The 21390-nt window shown below is 38.0% G+C and overlaps 1 protein-coding gene across 1 annotated transcript in view; it reads left to right on the forward strand.

Annotated features, from left to right (window-relative positions):
- Positions 1-21390, forward strand: part of Ctnna3 (catenin alpha 3) — a 1277532-nt gene that overhangs the window by 864146 nt on the left and 391996 nt on the right. Inside the window, exon 10 of the mRNA XM_038342272.1 lies at positions 4930-5086. Coding sequence (XP_038198200.1) covers positions 4930-5086 — 157 coding nt within the window. The remainder of the gene's footprint in view (positions 1-4929; positions 5087-21390) is intronic.

Raw genomic sequence — 21390 nt, forward strand, 5'->3', positions numbered from 1 at the left:
GGGCTTTGACAGTTAACATTTGACGTGATCACAATCGTCATCATCACCCTCAAGAACAACAACAGTGTTGTCATCATGATGGGAATTTTCTGGGGAACTTTGACCTCGGCCTGTTGCAATTCCTTTACTTCCATCGGACCATCTAGCTCAGATTTTGCTGGATGACTGCTGTACGCCTGTAGTTTTCGTGCCTCGAGAGAGCTCCGGGAGCAGAGCTTGAGAGCAGTTACGCTGAAGCGGGGGTAGAACGATTGTAAGAGGCAAAGAGAATCAGGGTGCTTGCTCTGAGATTTGTCTCCTAGTGACGTCAGACGCCACAGCCATAACAGCTCTCCACCATGAGTGCACACACATGAGCTAAACAAGAACAACACCAAAATGCATAGGGAAGAGCCCGTGGGGCCTCAATGCTAGATAACTATAGACAAGTGTGGGAAGCTGGGAGCAGGAGAGGTGGTTTTCTCTGGGAAGAACACACCGGCTCATTGCCAAGGGACAAATGGTCAGTCCTGGAATAATCAGACACAGGAGTAACACTACACAGACTGAGCAGGTTTTATTTAGAAATATATATATATATATATATATATATATATATATATATATATATATTAAAAACAAAAAAAAAACCCAAAAAACAAAAAAAGTCCATGAATTTGAAAGATAGTGGAAAGTGTATTTGGGAGGCTTTGGAGGGAGGAAAGGGACAGGAAAGTGTCATTATATTATAATCTCAGAAACCATTTTTGGAAGTCATGTGATGTGTGGGTGAAAGGGAGGCTAACAGGATTAGGAGGTCACAAGGGAAGGAACTGGAGTGGATAATCGGGACCAGGGGAAGAAAGAAGAGCAGCGTTGCAGATGGGTGACCGCTGTTTGCTCTACAGGGAAGGAAGGGTTTGAAAGCTTGGTTGGGCGTAAGGGATGGAAGAGACCTCATGCGGTGTAGTGACCTTTGAAAGTTGTTTCTTCTGGTGAACTGGGGAAGGTCAAGGAAGTAGACCCATGTGATAATCAGAGCAAAATCACAGAGTTACTATCTGTGATCTGTGATCATGATAATTAGCTGTACTGGGCTGCAGATTAGACAGAAGAGTCCACAGACGAGGCTAGCCCATGGAGGTATAGAGTAGAATGGAAGTGAGATTGTGCATTTAGTCAGCTATGATTCTACCCAAAGTTACTAGCAGGCGAGAGGCATGACCCTCTCTGAATTTAAGAAAGAAATACATTTATAGTAAATAAAGTGGTTTGGAGAAAATAAGAGTTGAAAGTAGGGAACTTTTATCATGAAATAAAAACAGTCTAGCAAAAATATAGTAAGAGCCTGAGTTTTAAGACACCCTTAATGCTAACTGACTGACCAGGTAATTGCCAGGTTCAGGGTGATTCTAATATATACACATCTCAACCATAACATAGAGAGAGAAAACATTTCAGAAAGCAAAACAAATCATTTAAAAATTTTTAGTCAGTTTTGAGGAAGACTGGAGGATGATCAGCATCTTTTCTATATAGAGCTAAAATGCCAGCAATGTGACTCGGGAGAAATATTTTTTCCGTCTTCAATAGGGATAGTACATCTTCCAAACTGTGTCTGCTTTTAGATTTAAGCCGAATATCAGCAGAATCAAGCAGGATAAAGCTTTCTCATAGAATAGAGTGTTGAATCAGATAAATTGGATCAGTAGTTGAACAGAAAATGTTCTCACAAAATATCACCTGTCATATATTCAGGGCTCCACATCCCCACCATGGCTTCAGCACCAGTACTTTAAAGGTATGCCTGCCTAGGAAGCCATAATTTCAGCACAGCCATGTGTGTACTCGGTTGTACAATTGCGCGAGCAAGGGAACACTAGAGACGAGCTTTTTCAGTGGTACACAAAGGTACATTGCAAGTTAATAGGTTAATAAAACTCTAAAGCTGAAGTCAAGGGGGCACCTCACTAGAGTTATATCCAAAGTCGCAGCACATTTTCTTAAAATTTAATGTGCTCCTCTTTCACGAGCAAAGAAATAAAAGAAAAGAATCTCAACATAATGTTTTTAAGCAAGTGAATCCAGCCTTCTACCTGTAACATGCTATTGAAGGAAACCCATTTTAGCAAGGCGTAGGCGTTAGCTTACTGAATGGAAAGGGCGTGTTTTTTTTTTTCGTGCAGTCATTATGGTTTTGGTGAACCCAAATATCTAAAAGCCATTTTTGTTTGTTTGTTTGTTTGTATATTCAAACTGTTCTCCAACTCATTATGTAGCAGAGAACGACCATGGGATTTTGGTCCCTTTGCCTCTGCCTTGTATGTCATCATTCCTGGTATATGCACGCTGGCAATAAAAAAAAAAAAAAAAAAAAAAAAAACCAGGCTTTGTGTATGCTAAGTGTTCCTGAGGTATTTCTGATGCTCAGATAAAATGCTCTGACAAGAAGCGCCTTACGAGATAAAGGGGTTTATTCTGCTTATAATTCCAGGTTGCGGTTCATCATAGCAGAGCAGTCACATTGGCTCAAAGCAAATTGTCATGTCATTTCCACAACCAAGAGCAGAGGAAAAATAGATGCATACAGACTGGCTTTATGATCCATTAGCTTTCTTTACTCTGATACAGTCCAGAATCTCTGCCCAAGGATTGATGTGATCCTCCTACATCAATTAGCTTAATTACAATGTTCTCCTATAGAAAGTTCATAGACCAATCCAATGTAGATATGCCCTCCTTAAGTCTCTCTTCATTTTTTTTCTGTTTTACTTTCCAAAGGTCTCTTCTTTCCTCATGTATCATGATTTTTGTTTTTGCTTCCAACTTTATTCCCATGTTGTGTCTACAAAACATTCTTCAAGAGATGGGTTTAGAATATGTTATTGCTTTTAGAAATAGACAAGTTGCCACTTATATGATTAATTGATACCCATTTTTCCTACTTCATTCTTTTGGGATGCTTTCTTCATGAAGCAGAGTACCCTTTCCATGCAGAGGTGCCTTTGGGCTAGCTCTTACATTATCCCACTTCGGTAATGGTCTTTGGTAATGGTCCTTATTTTGAAGTGTAGTATGCTATTTAAAGTTCCATTCTATCATCTCTCTAGCACTACAGGCCAGCTTCAGAAAGTTATTCGCCATAACAAGTTTCAAGAATGATCAGTGTTGAAGAATGAGAAGCCTAACATCATTTCCTCCAATGATCTCACGGGCAAAGTGATAGTCTCAAGCAACAGCCACGCAGACTTCTGTTGAATTTAAAAAAAAAAAACAACAACAACAAATGGTTGAAATAATACTTGTTATCAACATGGTTTTCACTAGCGAAAAGATGCGACTCTTTTTCTGAGCTGAGATAAAAAAAATCTAGATTGTGTCTTCAAGTTTATTTCCTATCAAAAGAAGCAAGATGAAAAATGGCCTGAGTGAGAAGTGGAAGTAGGATTTGATTGATTGACAAGTTGCTGGTAGGGACATCAGGCTGGACATGTTCTGTCATATGGGGGTGTTGAGTTTGCATATAACTGTCACCCACATTCAGAGGGCCTAATTTGATCCTAAGCTGGTTCCCCCACTGTCAGGCCAGAAGAAGTGAACTCCCATTAACTCGGGTAAGCATTATCAGTGGGTGTCCCCATCATGGTCTTAACCCTTTTGCTCGTGTTCTCACTCCTCCCTCTCTTTGGCTGGACTTTGGGAGCTCAGCCCAGTGCTCCACTATGGATCTCTGGATCTGCTTCCATCAGTTGCTTGATGAAGGTTCTATGATCATGTTTAAGATAGTCATCAATCTGACACCAGGGCAAGGCCAATTCAGACACCCTCTCCACAGTGGCTTAGGGTGTCAGCTGGAGTCATCCTGGGAATATCTCTAATGCCAGGGTTCTTGTGGCCCCATAATGGCTCACTCAATCAAGATATCTCTTTCCTTGCTCTCCCTCTCTGTCCTTCCCAACTTCTCTGTCTTTCCTATACTACTACTAATTATACTATTTAAATGTCTGCTATAGTGCAAGAACCTCCTCAAATTTTAACACACCTCCGCTACTTGCCTTTCTTCCCTTTTCAGTTTTTTGAACTGCCTTACAGACTTTCTGTTGTACTTATTTAACTTGCCAATTGTCTGCTTTCCCTGAATGGAATATTATCACCACAGAAGTTACAACATTTGCTTATATTGCGTTCTATGCTCTATTCTAAAACCTACAGGAGTACTTGATTTGTAACAATATGTATGTGAGATAGAAAATGAATGGATATGTAAATGAATGTGTACTCTCAAATAAGTCAAACCTCTGATTTAATGATTTTGCATTCTGAGACTAGTCAGTCTATGTGAATGTAAGTGCCCAGTTGAAAATGTCACACTACAGGACTGGAGATTGCTGACTGGCAGAGAAGTCACTTACAGCAGCCTGGAGCTCTAGGTCCCAAGCACATCTTACTCTCTCTGGTCTCTGTGAATGCTAGCACACAGTGGGATGCGCACACATACAAATAACTAAAAGTAAATCTTAAAGATACATAAATGTCATTCCCCAAAGCTTTCCTTAGCACTTACAGTAAAGATGATCTCTCCATTTCTTAAAGCACCCTCACCCCTCTGTTTTTTCTAGTGGCATTAGCATGTTAAATCATTTGATGATTATATGTGATCTTTCAGATTGAATGATATCCAAGCTCATTAAATGCAGGCAAACACCCATTATATTTGTACATCCTGCCATCCTTTGACAGCAACATGCAACAAACAGCTTTTAAATGAATTATTGGCAAAACTGGTATTTCCAATACAAAGGAGATTGCACGTAGTGACATAAACCATTTGCCTGGTTGGTAAGGATGTTCACATTTAATCACACAAAGAAACAGAAAAAAAAAGACCACATTGATGATTCTTGTTTTCAAAAGGAAGTGACTATGTAAGCATTATCAATATCTTTACAGATCATAAATGCTGCACTCGCTTTGGCATCGCGACCCAAGAGTCAAGTGGTCAAAACCACTATGGAAATGTATAAGCGCACATGGGAGCATTATATACACGTTCTCACCGAAGCAGTGGATGACATCACCAGCATTGACGACTTCCTGGCTGTCTCTGGTATGTTTTTGGTCTTCTAATTCATGCACATAGTACTGTCAACCTTATTTTTTATAGTTACCTGTGTATATGTGTTCATATGTACCTGCACATGCCATGGTATATATGTAGAGATCAGAAGATAATTTTTTTCTTCTTTCCTTGCACCTTATGTGTTCTAAGAATCAAACTTGAATCTTCAGACACGGTGGAACATGCCTTCACATACAAGGTGCATATCATCAGGTACTGTATGAACTAGGTTAACCATGACTATCATCATGGTTATCATCCACTTATGCAATATAAAAGATCCTTTATTCTCGAATAAATAAAGGAGGTGGGGTGTGCTATGCACTAGTATCATAAGAGTCATTGATGGTCTGTCTGGTATTATGAGTCTCATGCCTGGCAGTCTTTCCAGTTCTCAACTCTCTCTGTGTCTTTAAAAGTTACTCCTGTACATTATTAAAGCATAATGGGAAGCAGGAGTTGGAATGTTGGGCATTTTTTTTTGTATTTAATAAATTCACAGATCTCAATACTTAAAATTCTTAATGGCATAAAAATTATACATAAAATTCTTGATTTTCCTATACTTGATTTCCAACTAATTTTACCTTCATTCACGAAAACAGACACACATACCAGAGACAGACAAACAGAGTGAGACAGAGACACAGAGACAGACAGAGAGAAATACAATATGGTAATTCAGCTCCCAGTACAATCTAAACATCTATCTATGTCAAGCAGCAGATGACAGATTTCACATTCCACATGAGACCCAAGGAATCTCTCCTGCAGACTAAGATAGGATCCCACTAGAGCGGACAGCGACTCACAATGCCTCTCCCTTGCAAGTGTGAATTAAATTTGATTATTGTATTGCCAGAGCAAATAGCTACATGGTTTTTGTCATTTTCTTACCTTAAAAGTAATCTATTTAAAGTAATGATATATTTCCTTATTTATCTTTCATGAGAGGACAATCTTAAAATATAGTATCATTCTTGAGGTAATAAAACACACATTCTCATGAATATCCAATTTCAGGTTATTAAAGTCTTTTGATAGAATTTAGACTTACTTTGATTAATTTGTGTGATTTCACATGTGCCTACTGTATCATCCTAAAGCAATTATGCAAGAAATAATATGTATTTAAATGGGTATTTAATGATAGAATGTATTATAATTACTTTATATAACTTGATTTTATTGAATTAAAAATTTGAAAATATAGAAACTGTGTTTGAGAAAAGATTAATACCATCCTGATCTGGCTGTGAAACTAACTCCTAATAGATATTTTCTGTTCAGCATGCTATTATAGTTGTATTTTCAAAATTTTGTGCCCCCCCACATACATACATATATGTATATACATATATTACAAGGCTGGAGAGATGGCTCTGTGGGTTAAGAGCACTGCCTGTTCTTCGAAGATCCTGAGTTCAATTCCCCTGCAACCACATGGTGGCTCACAAACCATCTGTAATGAGATCTGGTGCCCTCTTGAGAAAGAGATCTGGTTAGTCATCCTCATTAACTTAGACATGAAAACCCAATATGGACATGAAACCCAAAATGAACCACCATATACGGGCTGTCCATGCATGCTTCAGCATTAATAATCACACACACATATATGTATGTATGTATGTATATATATATATATTCCTACTAATTACAGAGCAGAACCTGCCCTCTCTCCTAAAGCAATCAGAAGAAAGAGAATGCAACTTCTATGATTAGTTTAGAAATGGTGGCCTAATTAATGAGTAACCTGGGCTCAGCACATAATGATAGCCCTGTATCTGTAGCAGCTGTTGAATTATGTAGCTTAAATACTCACATGGAGACAGCTTTTGAACCACCATGTGCTGTCATTGAGCAGAGAAGATGAGAAATGCATAGACGGTTTTCTCCATCATGATCTCTCCCTCTCCCTTGCTCATAGTCCCTCTTCCCTCTCTTTGATTGGATTCCCAGAGCTCAGCCTGGTGCTTGGGATCTCTGCATCTGGTTCCATCATTTACTGGATGATGACACTATGATGATAGTCTTAGCTGGGATCATCCCTGTGGATTCTTGAGAGATTTCCCTAGCACCAGGTTTCTCCCTAACCCATAGTGGTTCTCTCTATCATGATATCTCTTCATTGTTTCTACCACTACGACGCCCTTGACCATCCCTTTTCTCATGTTCATATCCCTATCCCCCCTCTTTACCACACCTCTTCGCCCCTAGTTTGCCCAGGAGATCTCATCTAATTCCACTTCCAGATCAATCTATGTTGTCCCTTTTAGGAGCTTCCTTGGTTACTTAGCTCCTCTAGAGTTGTGGATTGTAGTCTGGGTTATCCTTGCTTTACCATCTAATACTCACTCATGAGTGAGTACGTGACGTGTTTGTTTTTCTGGGTTACCTCACTCACAATGGACTTTTTTTTCTAGCTCCATCTATTTGCCTGCAAATTTCATGATGTCACTGCTTTTGATAGCTGAGTAATACTTCACTGTGTATATGGGACACAGTGGTGAAACTGGGGCTAGCTGAGGGGCCCCTGGCAGTAGGACCAGGTTTTATGCCTGGTGCATGAGCTAGCTTTTTGGGTTTTTTTTTTTTGTTGTTTTTTTTTTTTTTTTTTTTTTTTTTTTTTTTTGGTTTTTCGAGACAGGGTTTCTCTGCAGCTTTAGAGCCTGTCCTGGAACTAGCTCTTTAGACCAGGCTGGGTCTCGAACCTCACAGAGATCCGCGTGCCTCTGCCTCCCAAGTGCTGGGATTAAAGGCGTGCGCCACCACCGCCCGGCTTGAGCTAGCTTTTTGAGCCCATTCTCTATACAGGGATGCCATGCTGGGTCTTAATGCAGGGGGGAGGAGCTTGCTCCTGCCCCAACTTAATGTGCCAAACTTTGTGGACTCCCCGTGGGAGCACATATCATCTGGGAAGAGGGGATGGGTGTGAGATAAGGAGGAGCTGGGTGGAGGAGGAGGAGGAGCAGTGGGAGGGAGAACTGTGCTTGAAATGTAAACTGAAATTTTTAAAAAAATAAATTATAAAAAAGATTAAAATGTAAAACAGTCAACTAAAAAAATAGAAATGCCTAGAAGGCGTTCTTACCAGCACCCATACACAGGCTCTAAAAAGTCCCTGAGCTTAGTCTTTTTTTATAATCCAACCTTTGTGGATGGTTACTTACCAGGTAAATAAAATGATAATTTCATTAGAAAAAAAAAGGAGACAGAGGAAGAAGATAAGAGGGTAAGTGGTTGTTGGACAAATGATCAAACAATTTTACTCAATACATTCTAGAGTATCTACAGAAGTGTCATGGTTTGGTATTCGTTAAGTTTGTGTGCATCGATTTCACCTGGACGCAAGTGATTCTTGTAGCATTCAATTCTTGTCTCCATTGATGATATCCCTAGTTGAATTGGGGGAAAAGAATATAGCTGGTTGTATACGTCCTCTTAGCACAAGCTGGAAGTAGGAGGTCTCAGGCTAAGTGATAGATGGTTCCGTGATTTCAGATGGCCAGTTGTGGTTTATAGAGGTTAAACATTGGCAGTCATGCTAAGGCAGGTGTTTTCAGTACAGACTTCTTAGAATATGCTGGTGTGTTCAATAGTGAGAGCCTTCCTTAATGCTCTTTTAGTATATGTGTTTGTATTCAGACTCTAATTTATCTACTTATCAAGTGGACCAATTAAAATAGTCCCTTAAGCCTAATAAAGACCAGGATTCTGAACTTTAAGGAAATTTTTGTAGCATCCTCCAGCATATCAGGGCCTGTGCTGTTTATAAACAGAGGATAAAAGAAGATGAAATTTGAGAAACTCTTTTATTTCTAGACTCTCCTATCATCCAAAAAATTTAATAATATGATATTAGTTATCCATGTAGGAGAACCAACTGTCAACAGAAAAGTTGTGGAAGGAAGATTTGCAAGAGAGCTAAGACGTTGTGATTATTGGGAAGAATGGGAAGCGAGAGGAATTGGGGAGCTGAGGGGAGTCCACAGGCTTCTGAAACAGACTCCACTTGTTAACTAAACATGGCTGTTTCTTTATTGCCAAATGTGTTCTGCAAAATAACAGCATGTTTACTTAGGAAGAGTATCAGAATGAATTTGAAGATCTCCTTGACCTCATGTCTACATAGCTCCTAAACATGTCCAATTTTATCCATACTCAATTCTATTTCTTTATTTCAAGTCTCCACCCCTTACTTGTCCTTGGAAGCTCTAGCTATGCATTTACAAAGTAAGTAGTAATATTCATTTTCTTTTAAAATTCGGTGTCAACATTAATTTTTCACTGTCTATATCTTATCCGTTTGTTAGATGTGTTAAGTTCTGGAATTAATGGTTTGAAAAATTTTGATACTAAGAAAAGTAACATTTCTCATTAATCATCACAGAATCCTGTGGCCCTGACACAGCAAGACAAAGATAAGTCATCAAAAATGCACTGAAAACGGTCTTTTTGTTTATGACATCATTATTGTCATGACCTTTGGCTTTTATAAAGTTGCAATCTGAATCATCTGACAAAGAAAAATTAAAATAAATAGATTTTTCCATGTCTCTTCATAAATTAATGCAAAATAATCACATTATGTTAGCTAAATCAAAACATTGAATTATTTGCATATAAAACACTCCTAAATCTGAGTGTAGTGTTTGAAAGGTAGGGAATACATCAAAGTAAAACTTTTGTTGATTAAAGATGTTAAATGCTTCAATATCAATATTTATGAAATAGAAGAGGTTTTACAGTCATAATCCACAAATCCCTAAAAGGGACCTCTATATCCCACTCCATCTCCTCTGAGACTCAGAGAACAGTGCCAAAGAATGGGCAGAAAGTCTGTTAGATCCAGGTGGGTGTAAGGAAGCAGTGCCTTTTGGATACTACACATAGAAATTTCACAGAGGCTGTGATTGGATTCACAAAACCTGCATACCGTCAAGTCAGTCAGAAGTCCCAGAGTGTGGGCAGGGAGCACACATTTCTTACTCTAGCTAAGGAGCTATTGGCAGTTGATAGCTTCTGGGAAAGAAAGAATCCGTGTTCTTGAAGGGTGTGTCCCCTTGTAGACTGATGTTGATGTCCCCTGGTAGGTAAATTACACTAACGTTGATGGCCATATATCCAGGAGCATTTGAGCAGCATAAATGAGACTTGATGAGTTTGAAGACATTGAGGACACAAAGTTGGGTAGGTAAGAAAGAGATTGCAGGTGGTAAAGAGTTTGGGAAGATAGTGAGTATGATCAAAATACATTGTATAAAATTCTCCTATATGCATATGTGAGCAAAACAAAAGATAATAAATATAGACGAAAGTAAGATGAGTTTTTACTGTGTATAAGGAAGTCTGTGGAATGGAAGAGGAAAGGAAAGCCACAAAACTCTTATTTTGGAAAACTCGCAGACCTTCCAAAAATAATAAAATCTTTGAAACAAAAGCTTATACAAGTAACACTGTTACAATGTCAGACAGAATACTGGGGGAAATGTTTAAACTTCAGCTGTTTATAGAATTGTTGAAATGAATCTTGAACAACTGGGAAAACACACCAATTAAGAGAATCTGTGACAGGACTGATTTGGTTTGAGGGACACAAGTCAATGATTTGAAAGAGGCATGGGATTTACCTGTATATTTAAAGCCTTGAACTTCAGAAAAATGTTTTAATTTTTTAGATTATAATTATATTTTTATCATTTTCTTCTTCTCTTTCCTACTTCTAAGCACTCCCATATTCCACTCCTGTTCTTTTTCAAATCTAAGGCCTCTTATTTCATTAATTCTTCTGAGTGTATGTGTGTGTGTTCTTAAATACATAAATACAACATACTCAATCTGTATAATGTTACTTGTATGCATGTTTCAGGGATGACCCTTTGGTATTGAATAACCAATAGTATCCTCTTCCCAGGGGAAGACTATTTCTCTTTCTTGCTCAGCTTCTGAAATGTTCCTCAGTCCTAGTAGGTGAAGGAATTGTTTTGTAGGTGTATCCCTGAGACTGTGCTCCTTCATCAGCCTTCTTCTTGGTTGTGGTTCTCTGTAATCATTTCTATCTTTTTCAAAGAGAGGTCTCCTTGATGAGGTATGAGAACTACATGTATCTGAGAATAAAAGGTCCTCCAAGATCTACAGCTTCATTAGTGCTGTGTGGTTGGCCAGTTTCCTGGCATCAGGCATGGTTTCCCTCTTAATCAGTGGTTATTAAGTCCAATTAGAGAGCTGTTGGGTCCAACCAACGTATATGTAGCACTACTGCACCCTTATATTTACAATGCCATGCTGGCCTTAGGTTTCATAAGCATCATACCTAGGTGGGACTGTTGGTTGTTCCCCCCTCTGAATTTTCATTGCAAAATTTGAAAGCCAGAAGAGCCTAGAACAATGCACTCAATATCCTAAAAGACCATGATGTCCAGCCTAGACTAGTATACTAGGCAAAACTAATACCACCATAGCTGAAGGACAAAGAAAAACTTTCCAGGATGTAAACACCATAAAATATTATCCAACCAACCAAGCATGAAGAAAATACAGGAAGTAATATGTTGGGCTGAAGAGAGTAATGAACATAGCCATGAGATCATCGAAATTTTGAAAGAAAAAAAAATGCCACCCACACAGTTCTCAGCAGTCAAGATGAATCAACTTAATATAATACAAGATATCAAAAATCTTATATATGGATGGATATACCTTACTTTTTTCTACTACTATATCAAAAAAGTTAAAGAACATGACTGGCACATTAAACTGCAATAATCAGAAGGTAAGGGTAACCTTGCTGAAGGGATCCTATGTTAGTCTGTATAAACCAGGACTCCATATACCTAGAACAGAAACTCTTCTTATCAGAGTTCAGAGATGACATAGAACTAGGATCTTCTATGCCACTAACTCAAATCTAGGAACCACATTGTCATGGTTACTTTTGACCTTTCTAAATGCTGAGCTAATATTTTCTTGTGGTCATATATCTATCTTCAGTCATTAAGAGCTGTTCAGAAACCATATGAATCGATTTACATAAGTCATTGTATAAGGTAGGAGAGAATGCATGTATTAAAAATGATGGACTAGTCACCCCAAAAGTCATCCATTATTCCTTTATTAGTAATTATGTTTGAATTACTGCTTGCAGTTACATGACTAAAAAGCACCTCAGCATGTGAACTGGAATTTTTCACACATAATTCCATATACTAAAAGTCAATTTCACTCAAGATGCACTCTCTGGAGTGAACAATAGAGAGATGACAAGCTTCTAGCTAGGGTATTATGCATCTATCTGTAGACAGCCACAATTGGAACTCCTTTTTTGCCTTTGTCAAAATCAATTTGATGAGCATTTTGCCTGCCACTTTAAGGTGGAGTGGGAAGAATCATCAACAGTCTTAAGTGCACAAAAGGTTGGGTGTAAGACTTGTGTAACAACATGACAGATAATCCCTCAATTCTTCAATACGCCAGCTTTGTACTTACAAAATCTATGCATGACAAACTACGTTTTGTAAAACATTTCTTCGAGGATGTTTTACAAAACTATGCATTCCTTATTAATAAGGAATAATAATCAGTTGTTTCATAGAATTATGATGTACAACAACCACTTATATTAACAAAGGCTTCCACCAAACCAAATGAAAATCAACCTTATACTTATGTTTGTATTTATTGATGTCTGAATGTTGCCTCAATTTTAAGGTCATGTATTTTTATCATATATAATTTAATCAGTATAACTCGCAGAATTACAAGTATTTATAAAGGGAGTCCTGCAAGACATTTTAGAGATTAGATGAAAGCCAAAAGTGTTAAATCCCTCCTTGACACACAAAATCGCACAGCTCAGCGAGATTCCAGGACATTTTTCCTAGGCATCGAGGTACAACTGACTATGAGTGACAGCAGAGCAGCCTTTACCTGCTTTTTTATTTTCTCAAAGTCCTACCAGGAGTTGGAATTCATCATGAGAGCATATGCGCAAGATCTGAAAAGCACAAACCATGTGTCTGGGCTTGCAAGATAACCTTTACCATAGATTTATGGACTTCGTTAGATTAGAAATGGAGATTATCAAAATAATCAGAATCACTCCAAGATGTAAAATACACCCACTTCAAGATATGTAAACCCAAATCGAAGTTGACAGCATTCTCAGAAAAGCAGAAGAGCCATAAATGATTTCCTTGGCTTCTGCAGGCAGGGTGCTCTAGATCGCAAGCAAAGCGGGAGTGAATGTGTTTGAAACAAGCATCTAATTAGCACTCTGGAATTGACAAGCTAATCATTTCTTATGTCAATAAACAAATATTACTTTCACACCAGAGTTGCAGTGGTAAGTGGGGACCAGTGAACTTCTACACATGGGTTCTACAGTTTAATGAGAAAAACAAGCCTTCAAAAGTCACATAAAGTGTGAGAAGACAGAGCATGTCAGAAAAGCCATAAAGTTTATCTTTCTATCAATAAAGGAATTGTGTCAATCCAGTATTTAACACTCGCCATCTTCAGTTGTTCCTTGGATTTCTTATCACCCCTGTATTAGGTTTGGCGTGTAGCTAATTATAAGGACTTACATGGCAATTAAGAGGTAAACATGGTCCTGCTTCATCACAGTACCCTGTTTTCACCTCTACACAAATTAGACATGTTTACAAAATAATCTGTTTCTCCAACAGTTTTAAAAGTTTGTAAATATGCAGAATTTTAAAAATATCACTTTATATTCATTTGTATATTGTTTTCTGCTTTTTTATCTTCAAGATTTTATTAAAGGAAATCATTTGGTTTGAAACACAAAGCTCTTCCAATACAGACACTGGATTGTCAAGTCATGGCTGTAAATCACCCAAATCCTAAAGTAGACCATCAGTGCACTCAATGTCCACAAATATTCAACATTTATTTGTAATAGAGTTTTTTATTTTTTTCTCATTTTTTTTATTAAAAATTTCCATCTTCCCCTCCTCCTCCCCCTTCCCTCCCCTCCCTCCCACCCATACCCCCACTCCGCCCCTCTCCAAGCCAAAGAGCCATCAGGGTTCCCTTCACTATGTTAAGTCCAAGGTCCTCCCAGCTCCCCCTAAGTCCAGGAAGGTGAGCAACCAAACTGACAAGGCTCACAGTGAGCCCGTCCATGCTGTAGAGTTCATGCTCATCGCCGTTGTCCTTGGTTTCTCAGTCCTCCCCCACCATCAGCCACTATTCGGTGACCCCCAGGGCAATTGATACATAGTTGTCATAATCCTTTAAGTGGTTATTCAACTTGAGGCTATAAGTGGAATTCAGTTTTGGACACAGGTTACAATACTGTATGTGGGAAATTGTTATTAAAGCAATAAAAAACCATACCTGCATTTGTAAATATCAGGTTGCTCAGTATTCTATAATAGCAATGCTACATTTCTATGCAATCAATGTCTGCTTCATGCTTGCATTACTTGTATGACAGTGATTATTTGTGCTTTAACAAATTGCATATAAATGGTTTTCACAACAGAATTCATGGCAAATTCAGTGAGATGGAATAGCCTCTGACTTGGCTCTTCTTAAACTTAGCCATGTATTATAGTCCTTACATATTCTATAAGGCATTTCTTGACCATTGACTTCTACTCTAACATCATATTCAGTTCTTTTGCCAAAAGTTACTAAAGAAATGGTTAAAAGTGATTTAAAATATCATCAAGTCAATTAGTTTTACAGTTTTATGGCAAATATGCAAAGGCTTTAATAATTAAAGGTCCATTATGAATGCATAGTATCCATTCATGTTTATGCTTCTAGCAGTAATTCCTCAGCAGGGGTGCACACCTGTGTGTGTATTTTTCCTTTGTATTTTTTGCTTTTGTGCATTTAAAAAATCTGCTTATCTTAAGAAGTGTAACCACTAATTTATGTCATACCAGCAATTCCAAGACATTAAGTAGCACCACAGATTTTTCCTTATTTCATGTTAATTGGACCAATTAAACAAAGAAAAGGGGTCCAAATGGGGGCTATTAAACAAAGAAAAGGGGTCCAAATGGGGGCTAGTTTTCTTTTCTTTTTTTCTTGTTGTTTGTTTATTTGCTGGAACTTGCTCTGTATGCCAGGCTGGCCTCGAATTCACAGGGATCCACCAGTAGCCATAATTAAAGGACATCGAGCCTATAATTCGGGATCCTTGAGAAGATAATAAGAAGAACCTCCACCTGGCGATAGATGAAGAAAATGACTGAGCCCCACATTGGAGCACCGGACTGAGCTCCCAAGTTCCTGATGAGGAGCAGAAGGAGAGAGAACATGAGAAAGAAAGTCAGGACAGTGAGGGGTGCGTTCACCCATGGAGACGGTGGGACAGAACTAACGGGAGATCACCAACTCCAATTGGATTGGGACTGATGGAACATGAGACCAAACCAGACTCTGAATGTGGCCGACGGTGGAGGATGATAGAGAAGCCAAGGACAAAGGCGCTGATCTTTGACTCTTCTGCATGGACAGGCTCTGTGGGAGCCTTCTCAGCTTGGTTGATCACCTTCCTGGACCTGGGGGGAGTTGGGAGGACCTTGGTCTTAACATAGAGTAGGGAACCCCGATGGCTCCTTGGCCTGAAAAGGGAGGGAAGGGGGGTGTGGGGGGAGGGGAGGGGAGGGAAGGGGGAGGAAGAGAGGAGGAGATGGAAATTTTTAAATATAAAAAAATAAACCAAAAAAAGAAAAAAAATAAATAAAAAAGTAAAAAAGTAAAAAAAAAAACAGAGTAGACTGAGCATTTTCAATTATGATTAATATATCTAGGCACAGAGAATTTCTCAATGGATCGAATTCTATATGATAGCAAATATCATTGGCAGCATTATTATTTCCAGTTAGAATCTAGACTGACAGCTCTTTCAATTTGTTGCTCTTTCAGTTGTTGAGTCAAATAATTAAGAAAATGTCAAGTCATTTCCTCTATGAATCTTTGGTTTCCCATATGCACAGAGCTGGATAATTTAGTATGATTAGTGTGAGATGGAAAGAAAATACTTTAAATCTAGTTTGAACAATGGTTTCGGTGACAAAGTGAGATTTCTTTTAACCTTTTTTACTAAATTTAATAAGCTTCTGGAAGAACACTTAATTGACAGGGTGAAGGCAGTAGGGCCAGCTAAAACACCAGATTGATAACAAACGAAGTCTGAGAAAAAGAAGCCATAGGCTATTATGACTCTGCAGGTTATGAGATCCCATTTCGCTGTGGGTCTATATACATCAATTCTGCAGATGGCTTGCAAACTCGTTAATTGAGTCCATTTTATGCAAATAAGCTCATTTCAAAAGGAATCCCCTCCAATAGTGTTCTAGAACAGACTTTACTTGGATTTCACTTCAGCCGCCCAACATGGGCTCTTTGAAAAAGCAGACAGGCTTTTTAACGTAAGTATTCTAGACAGACTGCAAAATTTAAGTCTAGCTATGCAAAGTGATTTTCTTGTTGGTATAGTATTGCTTCCAAATCAAGGTCTCCTCCAGCTCTGTAATTGTGTGGACTAATCACTCTGTGCCTCTCACCAGTGTAGAATATGAAACTCATTTCCTAATTGCTGAAGGCTTTTGTGCCCAGATCTTTATTCCTAATGTAAAATCTGATGTGTTTTAAATTTGATTTTGTAATTCACTGAACTTAATTTTTTTTGCTTAATTAGGCACTAACAAGTTATGCAATATGTGATTTATATCTCTCAAGCACTTTATGACATGAACCTACATGATTTTCTTGATGGCAGAGGGGGAAACTTGAATGCTCTTAAGAAAACAAAAATAGGAATTAAATGAAAACCATGCCCTTTAGCCACTCTTTTAATTCACGCTGACCAAGCACTACCAAACTGTCATCAATTTTAAGTAGGAAGAATTCCTTTTTTGGTGGCCAGAGACAGGCATATAAGGTCTCACCAGGAAACTTATGATCACTGTGATTTTCTTATGGCTCAGCATTTGTCCCCTTAAAAAAATCTAAAGAAAGTATTTCTGCTGGGTATTATTTTCCATATTTGTTATGTTAATTAAAAATAAAAACAATCAAAAGATTGTATTAATCACTAGTTTTATTTATTTATTGGACAGAATTAAGAATAATACATTTGGGAGTTAACTGTAGGCTACACTCACCACTAATAAAATGTCACATTTCTCTTTTTTTTCCACCCAGATAGTGATCATTTATTTTAGGACAGAATTTAAAACACTGTCATATTATATAAATTTGGAAGCTGGTCCTCAGAATCAGCTGAGCATGGTCTTCTGATCTATAGTTTGTCTGGAAGGATAATCCAGTTTCTATCAGACTTTTATTATCCGTGTCTTCTTTTGCTTTATGATTGGTGCAATTCCAACTCAGGCTCTTTTCTGTTTCTTTTGAAATATATCCACAAGGACAAATGATGTTTTAGAGGATGGAGACTTGTTTAGTTTGTGCTGGTTTTGGCCTGTGATATAGTTCCCACAGAAAGCTAAAGAGCATGAAAGTTCTCTATTGTTTCTCGGGCCTTTGTGGTCAGAGAGTAGTTTTTGTCTTAAATGTGTAATAAAAGATGCCAATCAGATAGAGTTTGTAACTAAAAGAAAGCAAGGCCCACACACAATATGTCCTTTGATTCCTCTCAACTTATTCAACAAAATACTATTATTATTCACATTCTCTTTTAAGTATTTCTTTTTAATTTTTTATTTACATACCAATTACAGCCCCCCACACTTTCTGTTCCTTCACCCCATCTCCCATGCACCCCACCCCACCCATTCCCCCTCCATTTAAAAAGAGACAAGCCTACCACAGAAGTCAACAAATTTTGGCAGGATCAAGTTCCTTCCCCTGAATCAAGGCTGGGAGAGGATCCCAGCATAGGACAGAGCTCATTCACCAGGGACAGGTCCTGATCCCACTGCTAGGGTACTTAAGCTGCATACCTGTCACCCACATGCAGAGGGCTGAGGTTAGTCCCTTGCAGACTCCCTGGCTGTCAGTTCTGAGTCTGTGAGCTCCCAGGAGCACCACTCAACTGCCTCAGTGAGCTCCCCATCCTAATCTAGACCACCACCACTCCCCTTGCTCATGCAGTTCCTTCTCCCACCCTTCAACTAGACTCCCAGAGCTCAGCCCAATGCTTGATTATGGATCTCAGTTACTGGATGAAGGCTCTCTGATCCCAATTAGGGTAGGCACCAATCTGATTACAGGAGAAGGCCAGTTCAGGAACCTTCTGCACGATTGCTAGGAATCTTATTTGACATCATTCTTGTGGGTTCCTGGGAGTTTTCCTGGCACCAAGTTTCTCCTTGATCCCCAAATGGTACCCTCGATCAAGGTATCTCTTTCATTACTCTCCGTGCTCCATGCTGCCCCCAACTTGGATCCCTCATGTTCCCATCTCTCCATACCTTTCCCCTGCCTCTCAGCCCCAGTTTACCCAGGAGGTCTAATCTCCTTCCCCTTCCCATGGAAATCCCTGTGTCCATCTTAGGTAGTGTCCATGGCTAAGTGTTTCTATTTTAAGTAATTCATTATTAGTGAATTTTTGTGTATGTTTATGCATGTGCTCTCACACACATGCACATGATGTGTGTGTATGTTTGTAGTCACATGCCGTGGCACAGGTGATGGGAATGACTTGGATTTTGGGGAGTGAGTTCTCCCCTTCGGCCTTTACTTGGGCACCAGGGATGGAACTCAAGTCACCACAGTAGGACAGCAGGAACCTCTCCTTCTGGGCCATCTTGTTGGCCCTAAACCTTTCTTATCTGATCATTTTACATGAATCATTATAATTCTTTACCATAACTTTTATGTATTTCTATGTTATTATGCTTTTGTTTGTATTTTTCCTTAGTGTTTTTTAAAATTTTATATAGGTGGGGATTTTTAATTATTTAAAATATGTTCCTTAAAATTTAGTTATTATGTACTAAAACTCAATGACTCAGAATAGGACTAACCTTCAGTGCTTGAAAACATTACTGTATTTATAGAAAGAATATATAAAGAAATTAATTAAATCAAGATCATTAGGAAGAGTCTTCATCTAATATGAGCAGTGTCCTATGGAAGAGGGAATTAGGATTCTGACACACTCAACAAAGTATAAATGAGGACATGGGTTCGAGGAACATCTTTAGATTATGACTGAACAGCCTCAGTAAAACTTAAAACTATTAATGTTTTAATTTTCTTCATATATATATATGAGCTCTACATTTTTGTCTATTCCCCCTTCTTCCTCCCATTTTGCTGTCAATCATCTTCCCATCATTCCCCACACTTCCAATTTACTCAGGAGATCTTATCGTTTTCACCTTCCTTTGTAGATCCATTTATGTCTCTCTTAGCATCCTCTTTTTGTCTAGGTTCTCTGGGGTTGTGGACTGTGCACTGGCTTTGCTTTGCTTTATGTCTAAAAGACACTTATGAGTGAGTACATATTATATTTATCTTTCTGGGTTTAGGTTACCTCACTCAACATGTTTTTTTTTCTAGATCCATTCTTTTGTCTACAAATTTAAAAATGTCATTATTATTTTTTTTTAACCACTGAGTAGTACTCCACTGTGTAAATGTGCCACATTTTCTTTTTCATTCTTCAGTTGAGAGACATGTAGGTTGTTTTCAGGTTCTGGCTATTATGAACAATGCTACTATGAACATAGTTGAGCACATGTCCTTGTGGTATGACTGAGCATCCTTTGGGTATATACCCAAAAGTGGTATTGCCGTGTCTTGAGGATGATTATATCCTAATTTTTTGAGAAATCACCATACTGATTTCCAAAGCAGTGGTACAAGTTTGCACTCCCACCGGCCATGGAGGAGTGTTCCTTTACCCCACATCCTCTCCAGCATAAGATGCCATCAGTGTTTTTGATCTTGGCCATTCTGACCAGTGTAAGATGGAATGTAGGAAAGTAAATGCTTAGCCATCCAGGATATGGATTCTGTGTCTGCCTGGCCTAAAACAGAAGTAGATTTCCTCATCTGTGTCTGTTGTCACCCAGGAAAGACCTTGCAGCATCTCAGTAAAGGTCACTAAATTGTTTCTTATCGAGTTTATTAAAAGCCAACTAAAATATTTTTTTTCTAAAGTGGAAGGACACAAGACAATCCAGTCTTTGATCTTTTTCAATGAAGAAATAAAACTCAGCCACACTTTAGTGGCCTCACCTTCAACCACTATTGATTATTCAGTTCTGTAAGAGTCCCCTGGCTTGCTTTATTTCTATATGGATTAGATATTAAGACTTATGTATTTGCTTCCTTTTTGTTTGGGTCAGGAGATATAGACATCATGGCATTTAACCAAAACTAAAATTACTTCCTTACCATCCTTTTTTGTAGGTATGTTATTTGAACACATAACTTTCTTAGGACATTTTTGTTTTATTTTGAACATCATATGATTATTTCTGGACATCTGACATCTACTACACTATCAGAGTATTCTATAAAAACTTGAAATGTAAAGTTTCCCTTTTTTGGAATTGCCATGATTTTTAGTATAGAAATGGTAATACTAAGGTATTCTTTCCTTATGATTTTCATGATAGGATTTCATTATGCAATCTATGGTATATATTATTTAGATAAATGTCTAATTAACTGAAGGAGGATGTGAAAATGAGAAATGAAATAATATAAAAAATATGATCTCTTTATCCACTTTTCTATCCTGTAAAGTTTTCAGGAAATTGTCTTAGATTGCTGTCATTACTGTCCGATGGAAAGAGTTTCTATAAATGAGCTAAGTTTCTATAAGATGAAATTCTAATATGATGTCCCTTTTTCCTTATACTAAAGCTTAGCTGAATTCTCCAATTACGTAGATATTTTTGTAGTCATGTAGCAATGAGGACTATGTAAGCAGTCAGAGCCATGCCGTTGATTAATAATATATTTACCTCTGTATATTATAGAGCTGTGTCTATATTTAAATAATTAAGATATATGTAAATATTAACCTTGTTCATATTCATCAATTTGTTCTGTCTAAGTAAAGGTTATTTATTTACTTTTTTATCCTACAAGAAGTTAATTCTAGAATATAACTGCTAAATTGCTGGGGTGAATAAAATCCCTGAGAGTAAGTGGGGTGGTTCAAGGATGATCTAATCATCCAGAGTCATGGAGGTTATATCTAACAGATAACAGATGATACACTAGAGAAAATAGTAATATATTATTGTACAAGTTTTATATATATATATATATATATATATATATATATATATATTTGAGAGCTGGTGTGGTTTAGGGTGGCAGGTATTGGA

Source organism: Arvicola amphibius, chromosome 9, assembly GCF_903992535.2.
Source record: "Arvicola amphibius chromosome 9, mArvAmp1.2, whole genome shotgun sequence".
NCBI lineage: Eukaryota > Metazoa > Chordata > Mammalia > Rodentia > Cricetidae > Arvicola > Arvicola amphibius.